Source organism: Cavia porcellus, unplaced genomic scaffold, assembly GCF_034190915.1.
Source record: "Cavia porcellus strain 051 isolate PalLab524CR breed Dunkin Hartley unplaced genomic scaffold, mCavPor4.1 scaffold_23, whole genome shotgun sequence".
NCBI lineage: Eukaryota > Metazoa > Chordata > Mammalia > Rodentia > Caviidae > Cavia > Cavia porcellus.
In genome coordinates, this window is record NW_026947506.1 from 44814751 (window position 1) to 44831631 (window position 16881).

Consider the following 16881-nt stretch of genomic DNA (forward strand, 5'->3'; position numbering starts at 1 on the left):
GTTTTCATGCTCCGTGACATCTCTCCTCGCTGTCTTCACATCTGTCCCCTTTTCTAGTCTGTCCTGACCTGGAAAGGATCACCTCACCTGCCAGTTGGGCACAGGCTACTGAGGCTGTCTCACCTGTTCTGCAGGCCTGCATACCCAAGCCTCTCAGGGGCTCTCGGGCAGCGGGGAGGGAAATGTGTAAGACTGGGCACAGGGCCAGGGATTTAGCTCAGCGACATAAGTGCCTGCCTGGCAAGCATGAGGTAGAGAGTTTGATGCCTGGTACAAAAAAAAGTATGACTGGGCCCAAAAGGGGGCCAGGTGTGAGCCCTGCATCTGTTCTTCCTGTGGTGACTACTGGGGCTTAGACTGTGTGTGTCCCTACAGTTCTGCCATTGTGCTGGTTGTGTTTGGGGCCCTTTCCCCATGTCTTAAAGGTACTCCTAGGGAAACTGAGGCAACTGCCAGCCATCAAGGAGGGCCTGCGGGGTGGTTTTGTACTAGCCAAGGAAGGGACTCCCTGCTGGTCCCCATGAAAATGCTCTGTGACCCCAGACTCCTCCCTGTGCCTGCCTCCCCCACTCCATGGTACTGGTTGCTGGACAGTGCAGGAGGTGAGCAGGATGTGGGCCCTAGGACCACCATCCCGAAGGAGGCACAGGGAGCCAGACACCCACTCAGGGTTCACCAGGCTTCCGAGCTTTGTTAAGCACTGGAGGGGAGCCCTGGGCAGCCAGAGCCGGGATTCCTGTCAGTTCCGAGGACCTACCCGGCGTGGAGTGTGTACTTCCACGCATGTTCACCAAATCTCACCACGTGTCTCCTCCAGGATGAGCCCAGCTCTGGAATGGACCCGTGCTCCAAGCGCTTCCTGTGGCGGACGATTCTGCAGGAGGTCAGGGCGGGCTGCGCCGCAGTGCTCACCTCTCACAGGTGAGCGGCACACTGGGTGGCTGTGTTCTGAGTGGGGCTGAGCAGAGGTCAACAAACATGGAGGAGGCCAAGGCCAGTCACAGTGCCACTCAGTGGCTCCTTCACCTGTGGGCACAAAGGGAGATCACAGTACATGCTGCGTGTCTGAGTTTAAAAGAATTAACTACACTGAAGGATGCATTGCTGTGAACCCCACTTACCACCCTCCACCTCCTTCCAGTGCACTCATCCCACCATCCTGGCTGCTTTCCGAGGCACCTCCGGAGTCCTCTGTCCTGAGGGTCTTTACGGTTGTTATGGTTGTGATCAAATATACGGTGAATGCCGCTGCTGAGTGCCATCCAGTGCATACGCAGCTCACAGAAACCAGGCCCTGCGTCCCGTCAGCCTCATTCACCAGATCTGGAGTCCTGCAGCTGCTGACTTTTTTCAAGTTCAAAATAATCTTGAAAGGGATGTGTTTCAGGCCTGTTCAGGACATGGAGGCAGCCAGACAGTGTGACTAAAGACACAAGAGGGGACGCCACAGCTGCTGTGGAAATTGGCAGGGACGATGGGATGAGTGTACTGGCATCCAGGGGGAGGGCTGAGTGAGGGCTTTGCAGTGATGAGATATTTACTATGATGGATGTTTTCAGTTTAAATCCCCATTGTGGCTCTGGATCACATATGTAGCATCCCCTTCTACAGCCTAGGATGTGGGTAAGAAAGCAGAGCACAGTGCTGGGAAAGCCTGGGTCCTAGCAGAGGGTGGAGGAGCCTTGTCCTGAGACCATGCCCTGGCCATGGTGTCTCCCAGGGGTCCTCTGGGGCCTCGGTCTGGCCAAATGCTTCCCTCTACAGAGCTAACTGTGTGCCTGGGATTCTCAACTGCGGGTTTGTTTTTAACCCTGAGGCACAGAATTCCAGCCACACAGAGCCACAGATGTAGACATCAGAGGCCCAGAGCAGCCAGAGCCAGGGCTCGGTTACCGAGAATCCTGAAGGCTCTGAACTTCAGACATGAATCTTTCCTCTGGGTAAATAAGTTGCGTGGTGAGAAAAATTTCAAGGATATCAAGAATCTGATACTTTACCACATTTTCCTCCATGCAAAACCCCAATCCAGGCGTGTTGGACCACATACGTGATCTCAGCACACTGGGAAGCTGAGGCAGGAGAACTTCAAGCTCAAGCCCATTGAGGGTAACTTAGCAACTGACCAAGACCTGGTCTCCAAATAAAAATAAAAAGAGTTAGAGCCATAGTCAGTATCTCTGATACTCCAAACACACACAAACACGCATACACACCAAAACAAAACAAACGTAGGAAACCATTGATTTGCATTTTGTGGACATTTTATATTGATGGAAATATGTAATGGGTTGTTTTTGTAGGTGACTTCTTGTCCTTTTCTTTTTTGCAAACTTATTCACGTTGTAGCATACATCAGGAATCCCTTCCTTTTAATTGGTGAGTAGTAGTCTACTGTGTAATTAATGGACACAGGTGTTATTGTTACCCACAGTGCACAGTTGACATTAGGGTCTGGTCCTGGCCCTGGACCCTCTGCAGGTCTGGAGAAGCATCATGGCAGGTGATCACCAACGAACCGCCATCCCATGCACTCCCTGGCCCTCACTGATTTTCCCTTCTTTCCTGCTCAGCCCCTGCAACCAATGCCTCTGTTCCCAGCTCCAGGTATTCACCTGTCCAGAGTGCCAATGCCTGGAGGTGGACCGTGGGCAGTTTCGGAGAGCAAGTGGCTCCTCTTCATTGCTTCCTTGGTCCATATCGCAGTCCCATAACCCATTTCCTTCCAACACCACGTAGTCTTCGGGGGCCGGATGCACCACGGTTATTTACCCAGGGGTAGCTGGGTTTCTTCTAAGTCTTGACAGATCCGAATAATGCCCTTATAAACTCCCACTCACAGGCTTTTGCATGGATGTTTTCCAGTCTTTTTAGGTAAACATCAAGGATGTGGTTGTGGGATCTTATGGTAAGAACGTAGTTGGTGTTGTAAGAGGCTCTGTACAGGTAACATAAGTAGCCCTGGGTGTTAATTACAGTCTAGACACAAGTCCCTTGAGGGATATATGGTTTGCTAGTGCTTTTGTTATATCTAAGAATTCTTTGATCACCAGTGATGGAATGCTCTTAGGTTTTCTTCTAAATAGTTTTAGCCCTTAAAAAGTCTTTGGTACAGCTGGGCATGGTGAAACATGCCTGTAATCCCCGTGCTTGCGAGGCAGAGGCAGGAGGATGGCAGAAGATTAAGGCCAGCCTGGGCTACATAGCGAGACCTTATGTTTATTTTTTTTAAAGTCTTTGATAAACTTTGAGCTTGTCTTTGTGTATAGTATGAGTAGCCTAAGTTCACTTTTATGAATGTGGCTATATAATTACTTCAGCACTAGTTCTTGAAAACCCTACACTTTCCTCATTGAATTATCATGGTGCTTTTGTTGAAAAATCAGTTGACTATAAACAGCACAGCTTTCTGGACTCCCAGTTCTAAATCTCCTCTTTTTCCCTGTGTAGCACAGTCTTGGTTATAGCGGGTTTCTGTATAAGGTTTTGAAAATGGATACTGTAAGTCCTCCACATTTTCTTTTTTTTTTTTTACTTTAAAGATAATAAAATCCAACAAAACAAGACAGAGAAAGCCAATTAAACCAAAGCAGAAGGACTGGTACAGAACTTAAAAGTAGGATACCAGGAAAACAACAATGGCTCCCATGGGGTATCTTGTTATCTTCACAATAGTTGTCCATTCCGTTAGGTATAGCACAGTTAAACCAAAAACAAAGCACAATAAAACCAACCAAAAGAGAATGCTGAAAAAAGCAAATAATAATAATAATAATAATAATAATAATAATAATAATAATAACAACAATAATAATCATGACAAAGCAAATGGAACAATAATTTCAAAGACAAGACAGAAGGAAATCCTGCATACTTGCTATATTACATGCTGTCATCCTCCCAAGAGATGCGCAGACCGCTGGCCCCAGGCCTGCATAATCAACCCAACAACACAAGCATTTAGGTGCTTTATGTGCCTCAGTTGCTGTCAGCTCAGCCTGTCCTCTGCACCAGCGGGTTGCTTGGCTGGAGGGCACGTACGGGGTTTGATCCTCAGCCCGCATTGTAGATTCACAGGAGGCGCTCTCTGACCTTTGTCTCCCTGGACAGGGCGCAGCTTGTGCTGCTTACCAGGAGGGCTGACTGGCTGATTTCTCGGTGGCCTCCAAGTTCCAGGATGGCCAGTTCTCGAGAGACGCTGACTTTTCTTCTCTTCTATTATAAAATATTTCATTCACTTGAAATGTTTTGTCCTTTCCTTGGTGATTTATTCTGTGGCTTATACTTTATTTAGAATTGTTATTTTCCTGCCATTTGGAAGGCTTTCTAGGTTTCTTTCTGATGTTCATTTTCAATTTAACTCTGCTGTGATCAAAAGCAGTGCTCTCTGTGATTTCTGTCCCTATAAAGTTGTCAGGAGTTTTCCAGTCTGCTCTGCTCTGTGCTGAGAAAAACTAGAGAACCAATAAATTTGCATTGGTTTTGCAAACTCTCCAGCCCTGCTGCTGTAGCGTGACAGTTACCAAGATGCCTGTAAATGACACATGTGACAGCATGCCACACCTGCGAGGAAGTGGAGGCAGCCTGCCCCGCCCACGGCCTCTCCTTTCCCCCTGCTTGGTGGAGCATGCGGCATGTCCTGAGGGCATCCATAGAGGTGGGAAGCAGTGTGTGCCTTGCTGGTCCTGTGTGGAACGCTGCATAGACAGGCCAGGTGGGGCGTTGAGTATTCCATACTCTTGGGGGTGCTTTGCTAAAGTCTTCTGTCCAGTACTGAATGGGAGACTGAGCTCGGCAAGTGACACAGCAATGTTTTCTTTTCCTTCTGAATCTATGGTCACTTCTGGCTCCCTGTATTTGAAGCTGTGGAGTTAGGTAACCCCGCATCCTTAACTGTGACCTTCCAAATGCTGCTGCTTCTTATCATTATGCCATGTCCTTCTTTGTCTCAGTAGGTGTTTTTTATTTTAAATTCTTATTTTGTGTGAGGATGTTACCACCCACACTATCTTTTGGCTCCTGTCTGTATGGTATTTGAATCTTTTTACTTTGAGACTCTGTGTGTTTGAATAGAAGGGAAGTTTCTGGTGCAGGTATATACAGTAGTTGGATCTGGCTTTCTTCCCCTCCAGGATGTCAGTCTCTGCCTTTTGAGTAAGATAATCAGAGAATTCTGCATTTAATGTAATTATAAGCATGATTGGATTTGGATTTTCCATTTTGCTGTTTGTTTTTTGATGGCTCCTGTGTTTTTTGTGTCTCTGTTCCTATTTAACAGCCTTTATATATTACATAAATAGTTTTAAAGGTAATATTTTTACATTTTAGGCATGGCGCACTGGTCCATTTTCTTTGTGGTTGGCCCGGGACCACAGGTTCCACCTTAATTTATCACACTGACTCTTACTTCGTTCTAGTGAAATATTGTAACTTTGCCTTCATATTGCTCTGTGTCCTCCTTTTCTTCAGGCCACTATTACAGATGTCTTGTGTTTTTTATGTCCTTCAACAGTAACATATTACAATCAGCAGCTTCTAGTATCTTAAAGAAGCTAAGGGAAAATATGAGGAAACCATCACCTGTTAGCATGTTGGGGTGACCAGCAGAACAGCCGTTCTGGAGTTCTTTGTTCATGGGAATCATTGGCTCAGTGGTTTGCTCCAATGTCTGTGCAGCTCTTTCTGTCACCCCTTCCTTTGGTGGTTTCCTTACATGCTGTTGGAACTCTGATCTTACCGCCAGCTCTGTGGGTTCCTGCCCCTCTCTTTCCAATCTCACTTGATCTGTTCTGAGGCCGGTTGACTTTCATGATCTCCTGCATGCTCTGGACAAGCTTCCTTCTGCCACCTTACACCTGGTGTCAGTCATGGTAGTAAATGTGTCATTTTATTTGTTGTGCTTTGCAATGAGAAGTTTTCTTTTTGCTCCTTTTTGAGAATTTCCATTTCCTCCTTAAGAATTTCTATTTGTTGAAAGTTGTCAACTCTCCCTTAATTATTTCTGTATGGCTTTCTTTGGTTCCTAGGATACATTTATGAGAGTTGCATTGAATGTTTTTTTCCTGCTAATCTAGTGTCAGGAATACTTAGAGATAATTTCTATTGATGATTTTCCCCACTAACAATGGGCTTCTTTCCTGTTTCTCTGTATTCCTTCTTTGCCATTTTTTAATGGGAAACTGGGCATTTATATTCTTTGTATCTCTAGGTTCTGAAAGCCCCTCAGAAGCACTCTCTCTAATATTCTGATTCTGTTCTGTTTCTCTTTGGAAGGTAAAATTTTACACTGAACTTTGGTAAACTCAGAAAATCTTGTACTTCACTGTGATGTGTACCCATGCTTGGTGAAAGTGCCCATTTTCCCGTGCCAGCCCTGGACACTTTCCATGTCCCTGCACTCATCCTTTGGCACTGGTTTCCTGGCATGAGGACACCAGTCTTGGCATCCAGCACAGGCTCTGGGACTGGGCCCTGTTCCCACTGTAAAACTCTTTTTGTTTGTCAAATAACATGTAATTATTGTCAACTGTTCACAGAAAGACCTGCACAACTGCAGCTTCTCTTTTATATCCTATTCATTTGATTTCACATAAATGATATACTTATGAATATATACAAATTTATTTCCATAAATCTGTCGCTATTCAAGCAATACAAGGATCCAGATTACTGTACATGAAGAACCGGGAAGCCCGTGGCTGGTTCTGTGGTTCTGAAGTGATTCTTTGGTGAGAAGAGACTTCCAGCTCAGGCCTTTCCCCTTGACTTTGAGTTCCTCTCCTTTTTCCCCTTATTCCTTACCCCAGAGCATCTTGGGAAAGCGTGGGCTGGAAGCCAGGGTGGGGATCTATGCCCACATTGCATAGCGAAGAGGACTGGATGCTGGTTCGGCCAAGGATGGTCACACTGCGTCTCCTCATTAGCAGCCCCTGGTTCAGGATTCCAGCAGCAGCCCGAGGTCTCCACATGGCTCAGCCCTGCTCCCATGCTGATCCATCTCACTACCACAGAGGAAATGTGGTGTTTGCTTATTTATGTTTTGCCTGGTGATTTATTTACTCCATTGACCAGTGATTGTTTTCGAGGCTGAACAGTGCTACGCATTGTACTCTCGTCTCTTCTCTACAGATCATCTTAACTTCTGTCTCTGCAGTCCAGGCTGGGACTTTACCATCCCCACACTCCTAGCGTATTGTTGGGCAGTTAATCACAGCTCGGTTGGGATCACTAAGTCATTCGCGCCCAGGCCTTAATTCATACTGACAGGTATTTTGACCCCTGATTGTCAAACCATAGTTAAGAGAATCGAACAGAAGTGACTTCCTAGTCTCCCCACAATACAGCCATAAAAATGCTAAAACCACATTCAGCTGGATTAAAGCAATGTGTGAAGTGTATGTTTGCCCAGGAAGATGTGTTTACAGCTCATGCTCCTGAGGCTTCTGTTAAACTCCAGCAGAGAGAGCTCAGAGCATGGTGCCTCACTTAACAGTTGGCACTGCCGGGCTGGGCTCCCCCAGGCTCCCTTTTCCCTGTCACTTCCTGCCCAAAATTGTCTCATCCTCATGGTGGAGGTTGACTTACAGGCTCTGCTCTGCATCACAGCTCAAGGGAAGTCAGGGCAAGGGGCCTCTCTCTGTGAAGATGGCCTAGAGCCATGCGTCCCGTGATGCTGCTGCCCGCACACCCACTTCCAGCCACAAGGAAGATTCAGAAGTAAGATCTCCTCCCGCGACCCCATCACCCCGCCTGCAGACCATGTCATGACCATGACCCAGCAACCAACAGAGCACACACTTCCTGCTGAGAATTCGGACCAAGCAGAATGGTGAAAAAGAAGAAAACCACAGTTATTTCACGTTTCAGATACTGACATTGATGTGTTTCTTCCTGGGAAATTTTCCCACACACACTTGAGTTTCCCTAATGCTGGTTGTCAGTTTGCTGTTGCCAGAGTATGAACTTCATTGCACACAGTGGGTAGGCTGGGAGCTTGGCCTGTAAAAGCTCACACATGGGCTAGACTCTTGCACTCAGGAGTTCCACATTACCCTCCTGTGGAAAATTTTCCCATACCCACATTTTTATTATTACGAATAAGTTTTATACTTTCATATTTCATGTTTCCTAGGACAAGTTTCTAGATGAGCAACTGCTGCCAGAATGACTTTCCAAAAGTTACACCAAGTTTTACTCCCGGCACAAGCATAGCAGAGTGACGCGGAAGCCTTCGGAGACTGAGTGCTCAAACTGTACCCCCACACCCAGTTATTTATGGCAAACTGCCAACCCTGCAATGGAACCTGAGCACTGAGCTTTTAGTTTGGAGAAGAAAACTCACACACTGACATCTTTTGTCTTAAAGATGCAGTGACAGAATTTTCCGTGATACAAACAGGTTTTTATTGAGAGGTAAAGCGTACATTGTGTGTGCATGCCGATGGCTTGTGACAACCTGGCGGGTAGTGCGGCTCCTATGCCCACAGAGAGGGCTCCGCATGCCCGCTGAGGCAGGCGAGCCATGGGCTCCCACCGCTGGTGTGGGAGATGAGCCACTCACGATGACTGAGAAAACACCTTTAATGGCTGAGTGTTTTACTGATCTGAGATCTCACTGTTGGCACGTGACACGGTGTCAGGAGAAAGACAGTTTCCTTTTCACCAAAGAAAAGCACACATTGTCAGCATCCTTCTGGCTAAAAAGTAGTTTTAAGATCTATTGAGTTTTAATTAGGCTTAAAGTTTTTAGCTCTACACAGGTCTTTGAGTCTTCACACTCCTTATTTGCCCCTCATGTTCTTCAGAGTGACACTGTCTCATCTGTAAACTAACATGGGTGACTTCCACCTGGTGACTGTGTGGAGGGCGTCAGCCTCTACCTTCAGGTTTTGTTCTTTTTAAATTCTTTTGTCTCTGTTCACTGGGATGGGATCCTATGCTTCATAAATGGGAGGTCAGTACTCCAGTGCTAAATCGCAGCCCTGGCTCTGTTCTAATATTTTAAATATCAGCTTACTGTGTTTGAGCTCCCTTATTAGGAGCTTGGAGTCTTGCATCACCTGTGTATCAAACATGTCCTTTCAGGTTTCTGAGATTTGTTCCCACCACAAAGTCACTTAAGTTCTGACGGCATCAGCTGTGCACTCTGGGCTGTCTCTGGGTCCAGCACTTTGGCCTCATGACTGTTTGGTGCATTCCTACTTTGGATTATTTTTGAGGTGTAACCAATGTCAGTGTTTGTGGGGCGCTCTTCCCACATGATGCTCAATGCTCTTCTTCCTCATACTAAATAAGTTTAAAGCCAGGCTTTATAATTACTTTCAAATTTTCTCATGGGGTTGTAAAATTTTCATGGATATTATGCCATACTTGTGTTATTATAACTTAAGACTCATATTATTACAATGATGTCATGAATTATAATTTTTTATAAGATATTCTATATTCAAATAATATTTAGTATATAATTTGAATTATAATTTGAAATTAAAACATTATTATAGCATTGTTTTATATAACTGTAAGCTTTATTCAAATATAACATATTTTACAAATGAATTTATGTGTACACTATTTTTATACTTATACTAATATTACATTTTACATTTATAATGATAGTATGCTGATGTTATTTTACATTATACTAATTTTTATATTCTGTTTTTCTATTTTGAAAATTCACAATTTTCCTCCTGTTTGATTCAAGGTTTCAATTACGTTTGTTGGTAAAGTTTTATTGTTTTTATGATAAAGTATTTACTGTTTTGTTAAGATCTTTCTTTCTTTCTTTGTATTTTTGTCCTGTTGCTAAATAGTCCTCACCTGCATATTTTATTACAGGTCTTCCTGGTGCATGGAAATTCTAATAATTTTTCCTTGTGTAATTGAACACTGCCTTACTTTTCTTGTTGCTGAGACAAAACACTTAAAGCTAATGGAGGAAAGGTTTATTTTGGCTCGCAGTTTGTAGAGGTTCTACCCGTAATCAACTGGCTCCAAGGCAGGGAGCCATGGTAGGCAGAACAGCACCAAGCACCCTTAACAGCATCTGTCTGTTCCTTTATGTTGCATCCAGGCTACCAGGATTAGGGGGATCCTAAGTCAATAAGAAGACTGATGCAGTGTTGCCACACCCAGATCCAGCCACTTCTGAGCAAACCCCCCTCTCCCTGAGTGAGGCTGTGGGGACATCTGGAGACACCTAAATAAAGTTATGACTTTTAGAAGCGTTTTATTTGACTTCCATGAAGTTTTATATTAAAAACTCACAGTTTGCCCACTTTTAATTTCTCAAACTTGCACCCCGTGTCCCACCCTCCGGCTGTGGCTCACTTCCTGTGTCTCCTCTCCTCCCAGCATGGAAGAATGTGAGGCACTCTGCACTAGACTGGCCATCATGGTGGACGGCAGCTTCCAGTGTCTTGGCTCCCCACAGCACATCAAAGACCGGTAGGTGAGCTTCCTGTGGTGGAAGTGTTTCCAGTCAAATCACAGTTTGGTGCAGTAGCATAACTAAAGTTGCTTTGGGGATGGTTTGGACCAGTCAGAAGGTGCAGGTGCAGGCCCTGGGACCAGAGGGGTAGCTGGGACACCTTGATCAGTGCAGCTGATGCAGGAGACGGGACAGAGAGCTCCGAGGAAGTGAAGATGAAGCAGCCTCGGATACTCACAGCTTCCTGTTTGAAGTGTGCCAGGTGATTGTCTGACTTGAGGAAGAAGTTTTTACAAAGACTCCATATTGACCAGCAGAACAAAGCTTTAAAAGATCTAAGGGAAAACCTTAAAATTATTATTATTTTGATTTCTGTGAGTTGTCAAGCATGAACATGTGGGGGAATTAATAAAAATGGAGTACATTTCAAAGGATGCCATCATAGATGTGATTTACCATTTAACTTAAAACATTAAATCTCATCTACAGGGGTTTCTTTGGTGGATTTTTTTCCCTGAAAACTGAAAAGAAGACTAATGCTGTTTGCACTCCCATGTTACGGGAGTCTGGAATAGCTGCAAATTAATATGTCACCCTATGTGACACCATCTGCTTCCCTGTGACAGCTTTGATTTAATACTTCTCCAACACAGCACTGTAAACATGGGCTTAGATTAAGATGACATCATCAATAATAGACTCACTCATTTGAAAATCGAAGGATGACTCCATGTGTTATGTAGTTTTCTCAGGTGAGGTGGAGGCATTTGGATGTGGTCACACCAGGTGGAGCTGTGGAACGACCCATTACCTCGTGCTGTTTTCAGCAATGTACTTTGTTTCAAAGCATCATATAATTATCTTGCTGCTGCTCACCCCTGAATTAATTCTCTGCCTTAGAAATAGTTTTATTGAGAGAGCACGTGAGCTGTTGACTGAGCTCCCAATCCTCAGGATGCCTCCACCCCAGCTGATGTGTGTAATTTGTCATCTCGTTTGTTTTCCCAACATGGTGTAGCAGGAACAAAATTAATGCTGTTCTGACATAATTACCTGGAAAGAGATTTAGATTCTCATCCCTGCTCATGCTGGGGATATTGGTTGGTTGCCTGTGGTCTTGGAAATTCAGATCATGAGCAGTGTCCCTGAGAGCTGTCACTTAACCAAAGGGAAACACTGCTTTCATTTCTTAGTTTTGTGTTTTCTCTTGAAAATAAGAAGAGTACTTCTCACCAACTGGGAAGATGGGGAAGAGAAGTGCTGGAGATGGCATCATTTTTAAATGGATGAGTTTTCTCATGGGGCCTCAAACCTGTATCAGGATTCCAGGACACAGGGTCCCACTTTTCACTACTTTTGCTCAAGATGATGAAGACATAACTCCTCATCTCAACAAATAGTGGTAGAACTGGAGCCAGGCACACACCCACGTACACACGCAGTGCTGTGGTCACCATTCTAAGAGGCTGGAAGCAGCTGTGATGCTGCTGCCTGGTGTACTTGTTTACATCAGCAAACTCACCAAATGCTCATGGAATGCCAGGGTTTGAGTGGTGAATACAGCGTGGGACCTGCAAGAACTTGGCTAGATGCACAAATCAAAAATTATAGCAGGAAGACTGGAAGAGCCCAAAGAAACCTGTAAAGCACATGGGACAGGGAATTAGGACAAGAGAATATGCACACCCAGGTCTTAGGGAAAGGATTGGCCCAGTGGTTTTCTGGACAAGAAAAGCATTTAAACCAAGACTATGCATTAGCTGTGATTGCATTAGAGAGAGAAGTATAGCAAAGATAATGAAGTCCTGCTTAAGAACAGCTTTACTACAGTGGGGTGGAAGTTGACTAGTGGGGCCTTTACCATAACTTAACGGATTAATTCTCAAAATTGGAGCTTATAATTTTAGGGTAAAAAAATGCACAAACAAGGAGAGAAGGAAGTGTGGATTTCCTAGCAGGTGTTTTTGTTCTGTAATTGGACAATAAATGAGACAAAACTAAAGCCCCAGATACTGGAAGGGACATAGAGAAAGCAGTGTGTATGCAGGGGGCATTGGGCAAAAATTATAACTTTGCAACTGAATAATCTGGAACTGAAGAAGAGAAAGAGCCTGCGGCTTGGAACTTGGAAAGAGGATGGTCATTGTGGAAATGGAAATGTTGGAGGGGTAGAGAACACAAAAGGGGCTGTGAGCATCAGGAGGAACCAGGGGCTGCTGGGAGGAACTAGAGGGCTGCTGAGTGGAACTGGGGGCTGCTGGGAAGAATGGGAGGTACTGGAAAGAACTAGAGGGCTGATGGGTGGAACTGGGGGCTGCTGGGATCATTCATAATGAAGAAAGGCCCGTGGGATTCTTCACTGTGTGCTTTCCACTATGGTGGGAGGCAGGAAAAGAGAGAAGAGACCCAAAGGCAGGGTGATTTCTGCCTCCCACTCACCTGGGGATGGAGAAGCTGAATTAATCACAACTTTGCACCAGTGTCTAAGAATTCTGCAGTTGGCAAAGAGCACTAACTGTATGCAGTAAACCCCACTTAACACAGAATATTCCACAAATGTTTACATGCAGTGTCTCTTTTACCCCTGGTGACATAAATTACTCCACTGTGCAGAGACCCTGCCCACTGAGTTACTGTTGCACACAATTTGGACTCTCCATGTCTTCCCTCTAAGCTTCTTAGTCTTTTCCTAACCCTACAGTCATCTCCGTGGACCTAACCTGTTCTGATCAAAGGACAGAGTACTGCTTTGAGCTAGGTCATGTGTGCTTACTAGGGAAAGCTGCAAGATCCTTCTCCAGAATTTACTCAGTGAATGCCTGCAGTGCCGCCAGCATATAGCAGGCATTTGCTGAAGGGAAGCCTTTCTCGGGTTGCTTGACTGTATATTAAAAGACCCACCCGCAGATGCCCTGGGTTCTGTCTAACTTAGAGGACACCTACAGAAACTGACCCCTCTGATAGAGACTCATGTTCAGGTCCTATTCACTGCTAATGAGAGGAAAGCTTGCTTGATCACAAAGCAGTCTGCATTCCCTGCTGTCCCCTGCTGCCTCTGGAAACAGGGCTTTGTCTGCCCTCAGGGTCTCCATTCACACAGACGTTCAGGTGTGAGATTCAGCCCAGCTGCAAGCCTGGGCTCTGTTCTGCTGCCACCTTTACCCTTGAAAAACCACATTGGGAGTGGATGCTCCCAGACCTGCCAAGGATTAATGTGCAGTGCAGCCGGCCCAAGTCACTGCTCTGAAAGGCAGTTATCTCTGTAGAATTCCAGTTTCTGACTGTAAACATGGCCTTCGCACAGAGAGACACAGCTCAGACTCGGAAGTGGACTTCTGAGTGTCTGGACTGTATTTCAGGTTATGAAGGAAGGAGAAGTGGGGCTGGGGAGGTGTTTTTGCTCTGGATCCAATGAATTAGCCTAGAGTTTATTTGCATAAAGCTTCATCAGTGGTTAACATTTCTTTGTTTCATAGTTTAAAAGCATTTCACAAATTTGATGTTTGGTTTCATTTTTAAAAAGGGATAAAAATGCCTCTACCTTGGTCAAAGTTTGGCACAGAAGTGCTTCAAAGTCTTACAAACTTACTGTCTTGAGATGATTGTCATTCACCCTCCCCTCAAGACTTGCAGGTGTTGGGGGTTTGGGCTGGGCTGGTCAGGTAGGGCTGGGCTAGCCTAAGGCTCTGCCCCCAAGCCCTGCTGTGTCTCAGTATCTTCTGGGGCTAGGAAGATCCCAGCACAAGGATGGCCGGGTCCATGCGCACAGATAGCATTCAAGGTTCTGGTTACGTCCTACCTGCCAGCGGTCCTCCACCAAATCAAATCACACAGCTGTCCCCCAAAAGGAAAAGCAGGCATGCTGCCCCTTCTGCTGTGGAGAGTAGCCATGGGTTCATGCCGAGAGCATGAGCATCAGAGGAAGTGAGGAACTCCGGTAGGAGTGGCAACCTGCCAACCTCCAAGCTTCTTGTCCCTGAGTTTGAAACTATGGGCAGCTTTTTTCCCTTTGCCTTTTAACAGCTTTATTGTGATGCCTTTTCCACATCCTGCAGCTCACCTATGGGAACTATGTGGTTGCGTGGGTTTTAGTCTACAGACAGATAGATAATCCAGCAGATCTTACTATGCTGACAAATGCGTGCAACCACCTGGGCAGTTAACTTGTAGAGCGTTCGCACCGCGTTGGAAAGAAACTTTGTCTCTTCAGCTGTCACTCCTGTGCCCTCTCACCTCCCGGGCCTAAGTCAGTGTAAAGCCACTTTCTGGCTCCATAGACTTTTCTCTCACCAGTGTTTCACGTGAATGAAAGCATCCCGAGGCCTCCTGTCGCCCCGTATGGTCCCATATTCCTTACGAAATCCCCAAAACACAAGCCAACCAAACACTGTAGCATCTGTCCGTACTTTGTGCCTTTCGGTGGCTCTATGTTGTCCATTTCACTTATCCATGCACAGGCAGCTGATTATTGGAAATAACTTGCCTATAAACATCCATGTACGACCTTTTATGTAGTCCTGTGTCTTCACTGCTTTTGCATGCATACAGGGGACTGAAGTTTCTGGGTCATATGGGATGCTATGAAATTTTTAAAATTTACAGAGCACAGGTTTCACACATCTTTCATAACTTTAACACTATCATTTTATGCCATTTATCTAGTGGGAAAGGAATTATTTTCTTAATCTTATTGTTGGAGTTTTCATTGTAGGTGTACAGAAATACAGTTCCCTTTGTGTACTGACTGTGGTATCCCAGCCTTGCTGAAGCTGGGCTGTTAGTTCTAGTCCTTATCGTATCTCTTAGGCTTTCTGTGCAGGCAGTCAGGTGCGCTGTACAGAGGGCAGCGTTGTTCCTTTCCATCTGGACGCCTTCTATTTCCTTCCTACCCCATTGCTCAGCCAGGATTTCTGGTCAGGGCTGAGGAGGCCGTGGCAGACTGTGTGTACTTAAGAAAGCACCGCCAGTCTGGAAAGAGCCATGAGCACTGGGGCCCACAGGTAGCACCAGGCCCCGTGTACTATATCTTATACAGCCATGCCTGTAATGGTTTATAAAGGGCACAGTACAGGTTAATAACAATGATGAATAACAGAATAGAATACCTCTAATATCATTATAATAAAAGTGTTTAAAACATACAAACTTTTTATTTCTAGAGGTTTCCATTTAATATTTCCATACTGCAGTTGACTTTGTGTAACGGACCCTTGGGCAGCAAAACTGTGGATTGGGGCAAAATTTTTATACAGAATCTGCCATTGGGAATTATATTTATGGTGATATTTTGGATAATTAACCAAGCTAAAGTGAACCTCAGTTATGATGTATAGTTTTTAATGTTGCGGGATTGGCTAGTATTTGTTGAGGGTGTTCATACTCTTAAGAGATATCCCTGTACAGGACTTTCCTCCTTTTGACTTATTTTTCCTTGTGATGTTTTGGCTGGTTTTATTAACGTAGTGAAACTGACCACATAGAGTGACCGGGAAGTGTCTCTCCTGAGGCTACAGAGTCTGTGAAGATTTGTATTATTTCCCAAGTTGTTCAGCAGGATTCACTGGTGAATCATTCAGGGGGCTTATTCCTCTGAGATCAGTGACCCTGATCCTGCTTTTGTTTCTGGCTCCAGCGGTGTGAGTCCCTTCTCTTTTATTCTTGGTCAGTAAAACTAAATGTCTGTCACTGTTTTGTTTCATAACTCTTCCATGTGGTACACCAGATTCCATAGCCAGCTTTAATTTCATTAATTTTCTTTCTGGTTTTGTAAATCCCTGATCTTACTAATTTCCATCCTAGTTTTGTTTACTTCTCTTTGCTTTAGGTCTGGCTGGCTTCTGTTTTGGGGGTCTCGTAAGGAATACGTTTAGGTAACTATTTCGTGAGCTTTGTTATGTTTCTGTAGAAGCATTATTGCTGTATATGAAAGCTTTTGTTGACTGTATTCACTGTGGAATGCTGTCTTTACTTCCATTCATTTCAAAGTTGCTGAGTTCCCTGGTGGCTGCAGGTTTGTTATCTGTACCCCTGTTAAGATTTACCAATTGTTGATTGTTCCGTTGGTGTTTGCAACAATACCATTAGCATTAATTTTCTTACAGGTCATTCTAGTCAAATTCAAGCTCCTTCACAGGGCCAACTCCCAGGCACAGGGCTAGGAGAGGTTGTGATCATGGGAGATCTCTTCCCAGCTGTCTCCCCAGCATCTCTCTTGCAAAGTTCCCACCATGTGTCTGCCACCACAGGCAGTGGTGTATGGGGGAGCTGGCCCTGGGCAGTTTCTGCCTGCCTCTCACCCCGCTGAGATGAGGTGGCACCTCACCGGAAAGTAGACTGCCATGGCTTCTTCCTAATTACATTCCTGGGCTCAGAGGACAACTAGAAGGATGACAGTGACTACTTCAGATCCCACTGCCTCTCCAGGAGATGGTGACCTGAGGACAGGGTGATGT

At 45.1% G+C, this 16881-nt stretch overlaps 1 protein-coding gene across 1 annotated transcript in view; it reads left to right on the forward strand.

Annotated features, from left to right (window-relative positions):
- The window catches only part of Abca13 (ATP binding cassette subfamily A member 13), a 312721-nt gene that overhangs the window by 288992 nt on the left and 6848 nt on the right, over positions 1 to 16881 (forward strand). Inside the window, 2 exon segments of the mRNA XM_063233618.1 lie at positions 818 to 921; positions 10354 to 10446. Coding sequence (XP_063089688.1) covers positions 818 to 921; positions 10354 to 10446 — 197 coding nt within the window.